This window comes from Arctopsyche grandis, chromosome 11, assembly GCF_051622035.1.
Source record: "Arctopsyche grandis isolate Sample6627 chromosome 11, ASM5162203v2, whole genome shotgun sequence".
In the NCBI taxonomy this organism is placed as follows: Eukaryota; Metazoa; Arthropoda; class Insecta; order Trichoptera; family Hydropsychidae; genus Arctopsyche; species Arctopsyche grandis.
Genome location: NC_135365.1, coordinates 13,792,424 through 13,809,099, shown reverse-complemented (window position 1 = coordinate 13,809,099; position 16,676 = coordinate 13,792,424). Strand labels below are relative to the sequence as shown.

The following is a 16,676-nucleotide window of genomic DNA, read 5'->3' as shown; positions in this document are numbered from 1 at the left end:
GTTTCACAATTGAAAAAAAAAATAAGCTCCAGAAAATCATATATCGTTTTCCACTGTTGTTTCGTTTGTTCGTGCATTTGGATATTTTATGTGTATTATATTTACATAAAATTTCGCCATGTTTTATTGTCTATTCTCGCATTCGCACATACCAATTTCCTATCGCAATTGAAATATGAGACGTGATTGCGCAATTCTTGCGTAACCGTGTATCATCACGCCCATCGCCTTTCAATTATACCCGTTTTAATTATTCAAATTGGCCTAATGCGTCTGTGTACAAATAATGTAGCATAAAAATTAATTCGTATACAAGACATTTCCTGTGTGAAAAGTCAATGTACGGATACTTTAAGTATTTATTTACTTTTTTTTCATACTTTATCGATAACCGGTCGGGTAATATACCCATTATTTTGGTACCAAAGTTCACTATTCTCACGGGCGCTGAACTCGAGCAAAAACACTCTGTGTTTGTATATTTTTTTTTATTCATTGACAAACAACTCAGTGGCATATGTCAATGGACGACCAGGCGTGTCTTAATCGTGAACAGGATGACAATTTTTTTGGTTGGATAAAACTGTTTATAAATTCTCGAACGGTCACAAAGCTTGAGCTTTTAGATCCTTTTGCAAGAACGACGCGAAGATTTCAATATTATATAATAAAAATATAATTGAATAACAGTGCAATTGCTATTTGAATTTTTTTCAATAAACACGTGTGCTTAATTAATTTGAACACATAATAAAACATGTTTTCGTTAAATTTGCACGTCGAATCAATTTCGCAAAAGGCGCTTCCGTTAAAATTTTAATGTGCAATTTACGAATTCGAATTATTCAAATGAATTAATAAACACGTTGAATATTATTTTGTTTAAATTTTTATCGAATTTAAATTTGCTTGAGAACAAAATTTTCATTAAGAATACGCCTGAATATTAATACTACGGCATATAGTGGGAAAAATATTTGTACATATGTATATATGTAATATGTACATATTTAGTTCATTTTTTAAGTAAATATGTAAATATTTAGTTCATTTATGAAGTAAATATGTACATATTTAAGTCTCTATCTTTAAATTACATATGTACATATGTACATATATATAATCCTAATGCAATAAGATAAAAATAATAATAAACTGTAATTGATTTTAATACGTTTCTTATTTTTTAACATTAATATTATGCTTAGTAGCTAGTTAACTAATGATAGTATAATGAGAAAAATTATACACAGATTTTAAAGATATTTAATCATACTAGAAAATTAGTCCTTATAATATATAAGTATAATTGCCACGTTACGTCAGTAAAGGAAGTAAAGTCAGTCCAAGTGTAATCGTATCGTGTCAGCCCGGACTTTCTTCCTTAGGAAGAAGAAATTCTTCCTTAGGTTTAAATGCTGATTGTATTAATAATGTGATCGTGAAAACTGTGGTTTCAAATCTAACTAGCTGTTTTTATTTATTTATTTAGTAATAGTTTGTAAATGTGGCATGACCGATGGACCCAATATGTTTGTTTGGACTCAAAATTTATAATACAAATATCAAACTACATAGGAAAGAAAGATAACAAAAATCGAAATGAAATATAAAGCAAAAATAGCAACAAAAAAAAAGAATATATACGTATTGAAAAAGGATGAATTGTATATAAATTTGTTATTGAAGTATATCGCTTGAGATAGAATCAATTAATTTACGAATTATTTATAAAAAAAAAAAGCGCCAGACGTGTATAATAGATAGCATAAATTATTATACGAACGCATACAAAATTAGTACCTATACATTTTTTTTTAATATAATATAGACATCGACAGATATTGATAGTATCCTACACCCATGAGAACTTTTATTTATTTTATTCTTATATTGAAACGGCATCAGCGAAATATTGCGTGAACATCAGACATCCGATTCGATGAAAATGCAAATACCGTATTAATTAAATTTTATCACTACTCTTTCCATCGGTGATCGATGACGATTTTTCAACACATAAATAGAAACGTTGTCAATGGAAAATATGTAATACAATAAAACGTTTTACAGGCATCGTTCCTTTTGGAATAAAAAATATTATTTTTTATTATCATTATTAATATGGTTTTCAATTAGATTCAATTTAACGCTACGATAAAGGTGATTACTTGCAAATTAACATCACCACCTAGGCAAGCCAGAGTTTTTACCTGCCGAGCCGATCATCAATCGATCGACAATCATGTCATTATCGATACCGAGATGTGATGATGTGACTCACGTGGCGTTTCAAAGCTCCGGAGGTGAACCTGTTCTGGACCGGACGTGCACTACGAACCGATAAAACCTTTCATTTAGATTATAGTGTCGTGTTAAATACGAAATTAATATGTTGACACCCGTGGGCAGTCTGAATAAATTATTCGGATGAATCGGAAAATGATTTCGGTATTTTCCGAAGGTGAGAAAAGCCAGCGCGCTCTTTCCATACGCACGTATTGTGAGGTGAAAAAGTTGGTTGTGAGAACATTTTAATGTTGTTCTCTTAATGCTAAATATTACACCTTTTTTCTAGGGAATTTTAATTGTTAATACAGTAGAACGAATTTCAGTAAATTTTATGATGTATTTAAACTTCAAATTGTATAATAAAGTGATGTTTATTTAAAATTTGTATTGTCTATATATTATAATATTAAAACAAAGTCTGAATTTTTTTATATACTCATAATGAGAGTACCTATTTATAATTTTTGTAAAACAATAGTATAAATTGTATACTCATATTCCCAGCCTTTACGAATGACCATAAATATAAAAACGTCATTTACATAATTCATCGATATATTATGATGTAAATTTGTAATGAAAATATACATGTAATTATATACAATTAGATACGCTCAAACGCAATATCGATTATTACTACTTATTTTTATTACATTCGTATAAATATTTATAACATTAACTTTTATACACTTATTGCGTATCTTAAGATGAATATGAAATTTTGCGTAATATGTGTGTATTATTAAAATTTGTCCATTAATTACAATATTACCGTATTTTATCGATTATATTTATATATATATATATATATATATATATATATGTACAGAATAGGCATTTTTTTCAACGAAAGTAAACATGCCATACCTGGAGCGACGTGGCCGAGCGGTGACATCGTGCACGAATTGCCATATAACATAATTCTCGTACGCTTTATGACAACACTGACAAAACTCAATGAAATTATATGGTGTACACCAGTGGTTCTCAAGTGCGGCCACTAGTGGATTTTACTGCGGCCACCAGCGACTTAATAGTAAATAAGACTAATATTTAAAAAAAATTAAATATATTTTAAAAACTACAAAAAAGTAACTTAACAATAATAGAAACCATGCTCATCATTGACAAACTAAAAAATATAGCGAAAAGCCTTGTGACAGAAGTTGAAAATAACAATTTTTCAATTTTATCTTCTGTTGGTGATTTGATAGATAAGATGACAGACACAACTTCAAAATTAAAATTAAAACTTACAATAATAGAGTGTCTTAAATCTCTGAATCTGGAACTTGATAAAAGGTTCGAAGAATTTAATTCTTTTAAAACTGTTTCTTTGGTATCTTCCCCTTTTATTATGATGACGAATGAAAATTTCATAGTACTACAAAATAGATTAAAATCATTTTCAGTATTGAGATTAATTAACTGGGCTAACGTAAAATATGCATTATTATAAATTAGTCATGATCAAGTACTTAATAACCATTTTAATAATATTTCGGTTCAAAAATTTTGGTTGGAAATATACGTTGACAATGAAACAAACCAACATAAAGATTTGGCAACAATTGCTTTATTAATATTGTCTATTTTCCCACTATCGTATATTGCGAAAGATCATTCAGTGTAATGCACTTTATTAAAAACAAATTTAGAAACCAGTTGACAGACGCAAACTTAGAAGCAGCAATGCGGCTTGCATTGGAAGAAAGGAGTATTGAGCAATTTCCATTTGCATTATTATTAAATAAATAGATACCAAAATGTTAAAATTTATTTTATTTTATGAATAAATTGATCCACTTTTTTTGTAACTTTAATTTATTTGATTAAATTTGGTGCGGCCACCAGACATTTCTATGGGACCACTATTATCAGCTGTGCGGCCACAGTAAAATTTCGCCTGAGAACCACTGGTGTACACTGTGCTATACAAGAGGTTCCGATGAAAATAAATCGAAAATAGCTTTAATATCAAGCGATAAAGTTAATGTACATTGCAATGTGCATTGGGTTTGAGGAGGTTAATTTGTATTTTACTAACCAGTTGATTTTGAAGGTTTGAAGATTATGACATATATTTTCGATGGTTTTTAATGTGTTTAAACCTCTTGCGATTTTTTTACTTTATCTATGTTTTTATATAAGCGTCTTGTTAAAATCTCATTCGGATATGTATGCATGTATATTTTTATGGGTTTCATGACAACTGCCAGCATGTTCGATGGTTGCGTAAATGCCAGCGAGAGGTTGTCAGGTTCGATCCCGTGGGTTGACCTCGATTAAAAATAATTTATTCTGAGTATAATCTGTATTGCTGCTAGTCAGGCTTCATATATGTGACTCCAAGTCGATCGTTTCGTATCAGAGTTTGCCAGTATATCTGATTTCATTGTTGAAACGGTTCCTCCATCAAATCGGCAAAAACCATCCTACCCACTACGTCAACACTATTTGAATATGATTTCAAAATTTATAATCTATAAATTTATAGACTAAAAAGAACATTAATGTTTTATAATTTATTTTCTTTGTATATTTCAAACTTTTTGTCGGTTTTGTTCAGTAATCTATAAGTTCACTTTTTACTATGTTCAACAGTCATTTGGTTAGTTGTCGTACGTTTAATAGTCATATGTTCAGTTGTCTGGTCACCATTTCTATGAACGTTTTGAATTTTTAGAAAAATGCGATTTGATTGGATTAGAAAAATTTATTGTAAAGGTCTGCAGTAGCTGTAATTGAATTAATAGTCCTTTTGTATGGGAAGTATGATGATATTTTTCACTTTCCCCACTTGTCTATCAACCTCTAGTTACCTTGCATACTTGGCTAACGACCAATTTCCTCTGAAACTGGAGAGATACTATCGTTTTCTAAAATTGCCGACAAAACAATATACAAAACGTTTTATTGAGCAACCACCACTTAATCGACGTTCGCGCAAAAAAGCACGAAGTGACCACCACGCAACTTTGTCGGGTCAAAAGTGCAGTCGATTTTATTTGCTTGTACCTATATAAGTTTTTAACTGCCGGGCACATAATAAAATGCCGATTATTTCGGACAGTCGAAATAGATGATTTCCGTTCGGTAAGCGAGTCGACCGGTTATTCGGGGCGAGTTGGCCCGTAAACGGGTCCAGTCATCGGTCGGGCTATTTTTTAATTTATTATTATTATTGTGATTTTTTTTGCCGTGTGGGAAATGTCGATCAAAGCATTGTGACTTACGCCTTTAATCCTCCTCGTCGTTGCATCAGATTGCGCAATCTGTGTGTGCGTTTTACATATGCAATAAAGTGGATATGTTATGAAGCATGTAAATGCACCTGTTAAATTATGCGATAATGGCGCCAGTGTTGAGTGCGACGTATATTTAGCGTCTATGTAAATATATTTAAGAAGAGGTGGCTTCCGGTGTGATTGCAGGTTTGATACTGCTCTTTTCAATCTAAAATTTATTCCGTTTTTCACATGCTCGAGGAAAATTTTTCTAAAATCGACTGTAATGGGTTTTAATTAGTCGAAACATCATCAGTAATGTAAATTTATTCCGGCTTCACTATATTAAGCTTGGCGCTTTTCAATTTTGTACACCTTAGAATAATGTGAATGACTAAATGTATTCTGCAATAATCAAAATTCACCAATCTTCATACTTCAATAAGTGGCAAATTTGAGAATTAGTGGAGCTATTGGAAAATTTTTAACGTTATATAAATCCAGATTAGACATTTCATTTTAGAACTTTCAAGTTAGTTTTATTAAATGTCAATTTTTGGTATCTCAAATGAGCTAATTTTTATTAAAAAATGTTATTTCCATGTATGCTTTCATTTTGATAAAGTAAAATTTTTATGAAAATGTGCAGAAAAATACGGAACAATTTCATCTTATTCTGAATTTTCATTTTATTAACGTTTCCTTCATAGTGTGGAATATATTAAAAGTGATGTACACATTAAAAACATCAACTAATGTAATCTACAGCCCTTTTTCACTAGTTTTTAAATCAAAAATGCCTCTTTGCCTAAAGAAAAAGATCTTCAATCAATATGTTTTGACAGAGATGATATATGCATGTGAAACTAGGACACTGAAACCCAAGATGCAACACAAAGTTCAATGCATACATACATAGAAATATAGAATGCTGTATGGAATATGTGGGTGAGGAGTATGATAAAAGTAGTGGATATAGTAAAGAGAGTGAAAATATTGAAATGGTAATGTGGAGGTAGCTAGAAGAATGGATGAAAGGTGGATAAAATAAGTGCTAAAATAGTACCCGAGATAATGTAAAAGGGTGAAAAGAAAATCGAAATTTGGATAGGTAGACGGAATTCAAAAAATATGTGGTGTGAGATGGATGATAGTTGCATAAAACATAAATGAATGGAAGCATCTTAAAGACGCCTTCATCCAGCAGTGGATGGTCAATAACTGTAAAATGATGATGATGATGTATGTACATATGTACATGCATACTTACGTATTTCATTATGAGAATCTTCTGAATTATTCTGACTCAGCAAACTGGCTCTTCTATGACTTAATTACCTTTGAAAAAATAGAGGTTTATTTAAAAGTAATTTTATGTATCTGGATTTTTAATTATATGTACATTTAATATATGATATTGTTATCTCAATTAAGCCTGATACATTTCATTTCTGCTGATTTACACTCTGTACCTAATTACGAATTTAAAATTGATATCATGTCTTTGATACCAATTGTATCAAACTACGTAGCTTCTTCTATTTCTTTCTCGTTTGCTCAATGCTGAGCGTCGTGGTCATTGATGTTATTTTTAATTTGATGGACAATCTGCCTGCACTCCTCCCGGTTCTATGCTAAGTTAAATTGTATAGCGTTAAGGGACGATCACGCCAGTTCTTTGATTTAGTCAGACCATCTCTTGGAAGACATATCAGACTGACTCTCGAGACTCTCCACATTATTCCTGGCCATATGGCCAAAGTATCACAGAACCCTTTTCCTACATATTGTGGAGAGTCTCTCTGAGAATGCCAGTTCTTTGAGGATCGAGCGTCTTGCGGTCCATGGTATGCTTATCATTCGTCTCCAGCACCAAGCTAACTAACATCATTAAAAAATACAAGAAAATTTAACAATTTATAATTTTCCAATAGCTATTTCCAAGTCATTGTATCATTCTTAAAACGTTTGCTGAACATCGTGCTAACAACCTTCAATCATCTCATCGTCCATCACTCCGCTCGGTGGTCTCGGTGCGAGTTTCCTCCCCCTCCCTGTCTTGTAATTAATTGTCGAACGCGAGGCAGGTGGTTTCGTCTTAATACTACGTTGAAAGCCGTTAATAATTCCACAATCATAGTGTTTGCATGACTCGGCTTAACCCATTCTCGGCGCCGATCTATTTTTAAGACCCAACATTAGATACTTACGCAAGGAATTTGCAGGCTAATTACCTGCGTGTGGAGAATTTAACCGTCTCGACGCTCTGTCGCTTTGAAAAGGCTCTGCAGTGAATCCCTCCGACTTTCATTCGAGGATTTCGATCGAAAGGATAAATAAATTACGAACCTGTTTTATCACAAGCACGCCCGAAAATCTTCTGGGTCTCGTCTTGAGTAAGCGATATGTTGAAACTTTCGCCAGTTTATTTTCGTCGTTTAATTGTGCGGTTTCCTTTCTTTTGATCTATAAACATTACGGCTTTCACTGTGCAGGAAGATTTTGAAAGTCACACAACATTCGTCCAATTATAAAAATGTAAGATTGTGAAAATGTTCTGTGTGATTTTTATTACATATTATTAAAGTTTATTTGCTTGTATATTATATTATACTAGAGAAAATATTTGATTAATTGTATTACTCTATAATGTAAGGAAAATAGAGTCTTATGTCCTAAAATCTACTTTATTATGTAGAAAATTCTACTTTTTCTACGAAATACTTTTCACAGAAAAACAAACCATGACTTTAATTAAGCATGCATAAATATATGTATAGATACTTTAATATACCCATATAAAAGTAGCATCAAATGCTTGTTAAAACAAAACCCTTCAGATGATTTAGGATAAATATTCCACCAAAAACTCGTCGAAAGCTTTTCCACTCCTGCATTTGCTTCGTGCGCAATTTTCCATTGCAAATTATACCTACTTTTAAGTGGTCTGGTTTGCGACGATGTTAATTACTTGTTTCAACTCGTTCAATATCGAAGGGATCATAACTTTCCCTTCACGTCGAAATCCAATATTTATTCGTCCACTTTTTACTCGGTACTTACAAAATATCGAATTATATGAAAGTAGTTCAATCCGAAGATTTTAAGATACAAGTAATCACGATGACTTTCTGTACCGCCGACAGTCAATTGAGACATTCATATTTTTTGCGAATCTTTCCGTTTATAAGAAAAGCTTTTAGCCTGTGATCCACATTTGTATTTGAGAGGTTTTTTCGACATTCAAAATATTAAACACAAAAATAGCAAAATACATACGTATGTACATGCAAGTTGTAGGGTACATCAAAACTGATATTAATTGGTTTATTTTTTGCGAGCATTGTTCATACATACATAATTAAAAATTACCGCAAGCCGCATAACTAGTCCCATTTTCTTCAAGAATTCTATTTATACTATTATAATTCTATAAGACAGCCTCTTTAATCACCTTTTTTGAAAATTGGTGTTACTTTTGCATACTTCCACAATTCAGGGAAGGAACTAGTCTTCAAAAAAAGGTTGAAAAGGAACTTAGGTGGCTTCATGAGGCCCCTCTCACACCCCTTCAACACGAAGTCAGGGAGAAGATCAGGACCACATGAAGTCTTACACTTTAAACGATCAAGCTCATATTTAATATACAATGTGTCAAAAAATTATCTGATACTCAGCGTATGGCACGAAATACTAATAGCGTCGGCATCCTGAACATACGAAGTTGATGAGTGAAAAACAGACCCAAAATACTTTGCAAATCCATGAGCAATTTCGTACTCACCCTTAAAAATAATATCATCCTTATTACAGATGGTAGAAAATTTGTTGGGAGCATCTTTAGGAGATGAAATATATTTCCAGAAGCACTTTGTATTAGCAGAAATATTTTTTCCACAATTGTTAATATATCGAAGATGACATGATGCCGTCAGAGACTTGCTTTTGGTGCTCAAATTGGAAAATATACTGAAATCAATGGGGTTCCGATACCTTTTCCATATCTTATGGAAATAGTGTTTCCGATTGATCATGTATATAACCTCTGAATCAAACCATTTAGGAAAAGATCTTGTGTTGTAAGAAGAAGGTTTATTCAGAAATCAATAATTAAAAACACTATATAATGAATCATAAAATGCACTAACTGCGTCATCAACATCTCCAATCCTGACACAACAACGAGTTCAACCTGTCAAAATTGACTTTACCAAATATCCATCCAAGCTCATACAGTTGCTCAGACGGCACAGAGTTATCAACAGATATCTGTATATTATATGTATTACTAGAAAATAATTTAAAATAGTTTAAGGCCGGGTGATAGTTGTCTATGCCCACGAATTGAAAGTTATCATCAACTACATTGTAACAATTATTTCTGTTGGTAAATATTAAATCTAGTTTGCTGTCAATTTTATTTACAATTTTATTTGATTGCACTAAATTATACAACTCACACATCATTAACAAACGAGTTACTGTTGAAATCCCCCAAAATCAACATTATTTTCTTCATCAAACGATCACTCAGCCCATTCATCTTATTAAAGAACATTGACACTTCATCATCTGTAATGTTTGGGGGAAAATAAACAACACATACAAAGTGAAAGTTCTAAATTCTAGAGAAATCCATAAATGCTCGCCAGTAGTCTTAAGATGATCCAAGCGTCGACAGAAACGTAATGCTTCCAGACCAACCGCTAGCAGAAATCCGCCCCCGGGTCCGACTGTCTCTCCTGAATACAATATAGCGATCATAAAACAGCTCTTCATTATTGTAGAATCGTTAAGCCACGTCTCAGAGAGAGAGCAATCAGATCGAAATTATAAGCCTTTACAGAATTATGAACATAAAAGTCTAGAGACCTCTTACGTTTTGATGATATATGTATATTAACGGTCTCCGTGACGAGCCGGAATGTGAAATTACCGAAAACGCAAATATCGGAAGGCAAAGATCGAAAATCAAAAGACCTTAAGTCGAAAGATCAAAAAAAAAGGGTGCATGGTAAACGGTACATACTCACTTAATTTGCGCGAGCACGATACAACAGGAACAAGAGGAACAGGCTTTTCCTCGCGTATTCTGCGCGCGCACATTAATACGGGAGGAAAAGCCTATTCCTCTTGTTCGTGTTGTATCCTGCTCGCGCAAATTAAGTGAGTATATACCGTTTACCATGCACCCTTTTTTTGATCTTTCGATTTTCGATCTTTGCCTTCCGATATTTGCGTTTTCCGGCATTTCACATTCCGGCCCGTGAGGTAGACCCATATATATATACATAGATGTAAAAATAAAAATGGTTTTATACTTGTATAAATCTAATATATAATTTCGAAAGAAAATTTGTAAGTTTGTTACTTTGGCGTTTTCGTTCGTAAATCCGTGACGATATCGAAAAAATCTTATTTTCTATGACGACGATATCGATTTCAATTCTTTATTCCTATTTCAATTCAGATTCCCGATTCCAATTTCAGTTCCGATTACCGATTCGTATTTCAGTTCAAATTTCCGATTCCTACTTCAATTCCGATTTCAGTTCCGTTTCCCAATCCCTATTTCAGTTCCGATTACCGATTCTTATTTCAGTTCTGATTCCCGATTCTGAATCTGACAATTTTTGTTTGTTTATTATTATTAATTTACATATAACTTTATTTTAATGTACGTATCAATTCTTTTTCCAAAACCTCACCGCTAGTAAATAAATAAATAAAAACTTGGTGAGATAAAACAATGGCTATTTATGACATTTTTCTCAGTTAATGACCATATACATATGTATAGAGAATAAAGGAACAATTGATTATTAATTTCCATTAATATTATTTTACCTTTTGTTATAGCGTTGATATTATACATACTTTTATTTTATTTTATTGTTACAAATCAATATACACTCGCCATTACAGATTTGCTCCAATGCGACGAGTGTACGTTTACGAAATACATAATACATAAACAATCAGAAATCAGAAATACAGTAATACATACATATACAATCGGAATATATAGCATATAATAATTAATCAGAAATAATAATCATAGAGACATCTATGGATTATTTTTAGATTTTTTTTGTTGTATACAATTTTTATACATATAATAAAAATACGAAATTATAGAGATGTCTATAGAGATATCTATAGACATCTCTATAATACACAGGCAGATTTTGTGACAAGAGGATTAGATCTAATACCAATTTTCAGGAACCGTTTCAGCAATGATCAGATAAAATTGGCAAACTCTGATAGAGAAACGATCGATTTGGAGTCACAAAACCCCCAAATCTAACCAGCAGTGGCGAGGACTCGAACCATTGACCTCAGTGGTGCTAAATATATACGCTACCACTAAGCCAAACTGCTGGCTATACGAGTGTAAATACGAGTGACAGCATGAATATTTATTGCGTGCATTAAAATATTACTATAAATTATATTTTATCCCTTGCCTACAACTTCAAAAGGAAGCCGCCAAAATAATATACACCAATTACTTTTATAAACACTTCTCTCCGAATGTCATACATACATATTTAAGTACACACTGTAAGCTGAATATAACGGAATCGCAAAATATATTCGAAGTGCGTCGCGATTCACGTTCCAGGAATTCAATGCTGTTTTTTTTTTGTCGTCTTCGTCGTATTATTTTCAAAACATCATTACTGTGATCCGATGAAATTATATTTTTCCGATGCGCAATACGAAAGCACATCATTACTTACCGATTGTCTTCGAAGCGGTTGTTGCCGTTAATTCGAGCCATTGTATCGTCGTTCCACAATTCCACTTTCCTATTGTTTTCCTCGGATTGTCGCCTGTCGAGAAAATCACTATAGTTACGCACATGTTATATTACATATACAATGTTGCTGGCGATCTCAATACGCAACAAAGTGGCGTTTACGATACTCAAGGGAAAAAACTGGTTTAATGATCGATATCGATCGATTCGTGTACGTGTTTGTTATTTTCCTATCGGAGCATCTCAGAAATTTAAGACGAACTCAATTAACCAACTCCTTTCAATCTTCCAAAGGCAGATATACGAGTATGTTTTGAATAATTCATCGTATTTTTTTCACGTTAAAATACCGACGATACAGTTCGCAGGAGGAATAACATTCCAAAGCCACTGTTAATTTCAAAAGCAAATACATAATATAGATATAACAAGAATGTGAAATCTCTGACTGTTAATTAAATTCGATTTCGCATCCTGATGCCAATTAGCTAAAATAATATCAAAAATAACTGTGAATTCTCGCCGGCTATAAAGTGTATAGAACCTTTTTGCTATAAAAATTCCGTCTAGTTATAAATTCGCACACTTGGCTGTATAAGAATAGTCTAAAAATTTTAAAAATTCAAACGATTTAATTGTCGTTTGATTCTTTCTATTCTCAATTAAAATATTTTAATACACTAATTGTAACACAAAAATGTAACCTTTCTATTTGAAACAAAGACTTTAAATGTCATAAAAATTATATTATTGTCATTGTTGACTGTCGGTTGAAAATAAAAGTTTGCAATACGGAAACCGAAGTTCGCATTGTTCCAATTTAAGTATTTTATATGCAATAAGTTCTCATGTGCCATGAAGTATGTACGTTTGACATAAAAATAAATAGGAATACTTATATTGTTTGCGTAATAATTATATAAATAAATTATGGTAAGAGGAGGAAAGATGATTTCATTGCGATTTTATTACAATTTGTAATAATTGCAAATGCGTAAAATTTAATTTTTAAAATCAAGCATATGTATGTAGTTTGTTAAACATTAGATATGCCATGATAAGAAATGAAAGTGTGACGGACAAGGAAAGTTAGTCCATATAAATATGTTATCGGATCAAAATATATGTATGTACATGAAATTCAAATGTTTCAATTAACAAATCAATTGTATTTAAATGTAAACAAGTCATGCCCTTAATTTATTATTAATAGAGCCTGGCATTATCTTAGCACTATCGTAATCATTTTCAGCTATTCAGCATCCAATGCTTGATGAAGGGCTTTCCAACACGTATCTGTATTGCGCAACTATCATCTATCTCACTCCACACATTTTCCTAATTTCGTCCACCCTTATTCTTTGCGGCCTTCCTTTCACCTTTTTACATTCTCTCGGGTACCATTCCAGCACTTATTTTGTCTACCTTTCATCTATTCTTCTAACTTCGTGACCCGTCCATTGCCATATCAATCTCTCCACTCCCTCCACTATATCCACTACCTTTATCAGATTTATTACCCACGTGTCCCGCTTCCTATCTCTTCTCGTTATACCGAGCATACTGCGTCCATATATTTTTTTATTGTATTGCACTTATTATAGCATCTCGGTGTTCAATGTCCAAGTTTCACATCCTTACGACATCACTGGCAAAATACTTTGATCGAATGAATATATTTTTCTTCAGGCAAAGTGGTATTTTTTTATTTAAAAAACGGCGTTCATTACCCAAATGCGCTCCATCCTGATTTCATACATCTTTAGATATTCTCTTCTTTAATACTGGACATTTTATTCATACTTTCCTACTTTCCCTATTCAGCTGTGTTCGTCTGTTGAGCAAGTCAACTGCAAGGAACCGAAAGTGACTCAAGATCGTAATGCTTAAAGCTTTTATGCTTATTCTTGCTGAATCCCAATCAAAATTCCCGAAAACGCCCTCAAGTACCGTATTGAAAAAAACTTCATCTATTGTTACTACGTACATAGATAAAGTAAAAATTGGAAGATATGTCTCCTGGTCTGACTCAGCACTACAGCATACATGAATTTATATATTTTATTTTATTTATTAATATTTACATACATATATGTATGTAGCCAGAAGTATAGCTTGATGGTTGCGTTAATGCTAACCACCGAGAGTTTCCCGGGTTCAAGCCCTGACCTCGATTGACGAGAATTCATTCGGAATTTTTCTGCAGTGCTGCTGGTCAGACATGGATATTTGTGACTCCAAGTTAATCTTTTCCTATTATAGTTTGCCAGTTTATCTGATTTCGGTGTTGGAATAGTGATTCAATTGGCAAAACCATCCTACCTACCATTTGTCACCACTATTTGAATAAGATTTCAAATGTATAATCTATACATTTATATATGTACATATGTACAAGTTATTCAAATTTATAATCTATCCATTTATGTACGGGTGCTATCCCTAATATCAACTCGGGGATAGCACCCGTAATGGCATCATGGTATTTTTTTTTAAATGTATGTACATACATATGTACAACAACTTTGTGCCCACAATACATTATGGCCAGATGTTTCATTTAATATTTTTTGCAATATGTTGGTAGCCCTGCTTTTTTACATAGATAGATAGAAAGATAGATTGAGAACAGTTTTCGCAATTTGAATATTATTTTCGTGTGAATTCGTCTACAAAAAGCTAGCGAAATTGTATCGGAGTTAATTTAATTCTAGTGGCATTTTATGTGATTTATTGCGTGTTTGTCTGCGATCAAATTCAAATTGAAATCTAAGTTTAATTATACATTGTACCGCAACGAAAGTAACGGTAATAAAAAAAGCGTATGCCAATTATTTATTATAGACTTAACCGACCACTTTCATATCAAATTGAATATACCGATGTTAATTTTGTTCTTCCCTTTTGTTGCAGTTTCGTCCAAGAGTTCATTAGTGAGCCTCTAGATGGGGTATCTTTGGTCGTGGAAGCCCTCAGGAGCATCCAGTTGAGTCAAACGTCTCCAGCACCTGCTCCAGCTACTTCCGGTGCACTAACTCAACAGCCTTCCGGTCCTGTTAGACTTCCGCCGGCACAACAGAGGAGAGCTTTACTCGACGAACTCGCCTGCTTGTAAGCCTCATTATAAATCATTTTATTTTAACTACAAAACTTGTATCGGTTTACTCACAAAGTCGAAATGACGGATATGTATGCATGAAACCCACCAGACAGTGCTTACAATAATCCGATTACTATAATCGGATCAAAACTTTGAAATCAACGAGAATCTAACATGACACAATACTGTGCGACTTAAATGCGTTTAATATGAATATATATTATATGTAGGTACATTTTAATAATAAGATTGTAGTCTAAATCATGACTGATTACTTTTAATACAATGTCTTCTTCAAAAACCTGTTTATTGAATGTCGCACCCATTCTGCCGAATAATCAATCAAGTATTTCGTATTAAAACGAGTCGAGTATTTTACTAAGATTTACATCTTGACTCTTTCGAGTTAAGATGTAAATCCTTCTAGATGAAATGTTAGAATTATGTACATATCTATATTTAGTGTTAAAGCAATATTAATTTAAACATGATAATTATATTTCACTTATAGGCAATGTCTACAAAGTTGTTGCCAAAGATATCAAGAAGCTGCTAGGCGTCTTGTCGCTTGTCCAGCTGGTCTTTACGCACTCGCAGCTTGCATCATGTCTACCGTCAATAAATCGAGAATACTTGCACTACAAGTAAGTGCCGATCTAAGTAATTATAATTCAGTAGTGATGTGGTAGAATATAATTCAAATTTAATCGTTTTCGTTCCAGCTATTGACGACGGCGTGTGAAGTATCTAGTGGAGGACATGCTGGAGTATCGGAAGCTTTGTCCACGTTGAGACTTCGCTATGGAGAACCGTGTCGTTTCCGATTTTTAGCGGGAATGGTACAAAGCGGTGGTGGTGATCTTCCAGCTGCTGGTCTTCGACTTTTAGCTGCTTTGCTCAGAGGGGCTCCTTCACCTCGAAGACGCCTTTATTTACAAGCTGAATTGGATCAAGCCGGGCTTGATGTGACAGCTTTGAGAAAAGTACTATAAAATACTTTTTATGTGATTTATGTGATCTACTAACTGTAATTCATTTTTCTATATATTATGATAATACGTACGTTTCAGGCCGTGTCTAGAAATCCAAGTGCCGAGCAAGTCCTGATGGAGCTATCCCGCTATGAAAGACAACTTATTGATGTTGATGGGCTAAGTGAAAAAGCAACGGAAGCAGAAAAGGAAAAAGATGATATGAGAATCAAGTTGGAGTTGTTAGAAAAAAGAGTACAGGTATAATATATTACAACTCATAGTGCAGTTTGTGCGTCGTATGGTTGTGTGACATGATT

The 16,676-nt window shown here is 32.9% G+C and overlaps 1 protein-coding gene across 2 annotated transcripts in view; it reads left to right on the top strand.

Moving 5' to 3' along the window:
- mwh (multiple wing hairs) overlaps positions 1–16,676 on the top strand; it is a 124,119-nt gene that overhangs the window by 104,993 nt on the left and 2,450 nt on the right. For both annotated transcript variants that reach the window (XM_077440904.1, XM_077440905.1), the window contains 4 exons: positions 15,199–15,396; positions 15,897–16,029; positions 16,108–16,368; positions 16,456–16,617. In XM_077440904.1, coding sequence (XP_077297030.1) covers positions 15,199–15,396; positions 15,897–16,029; positions 16,108–16,368; positions 16,456–16,617 — 754 coding nt within the window. The remainder of the gene's footprint in view (positions 1–15,198; positions 15,397–15,896; positions 16,030–16,107; positions 16,369–16,455; positions 16,618–16,676) is intronic.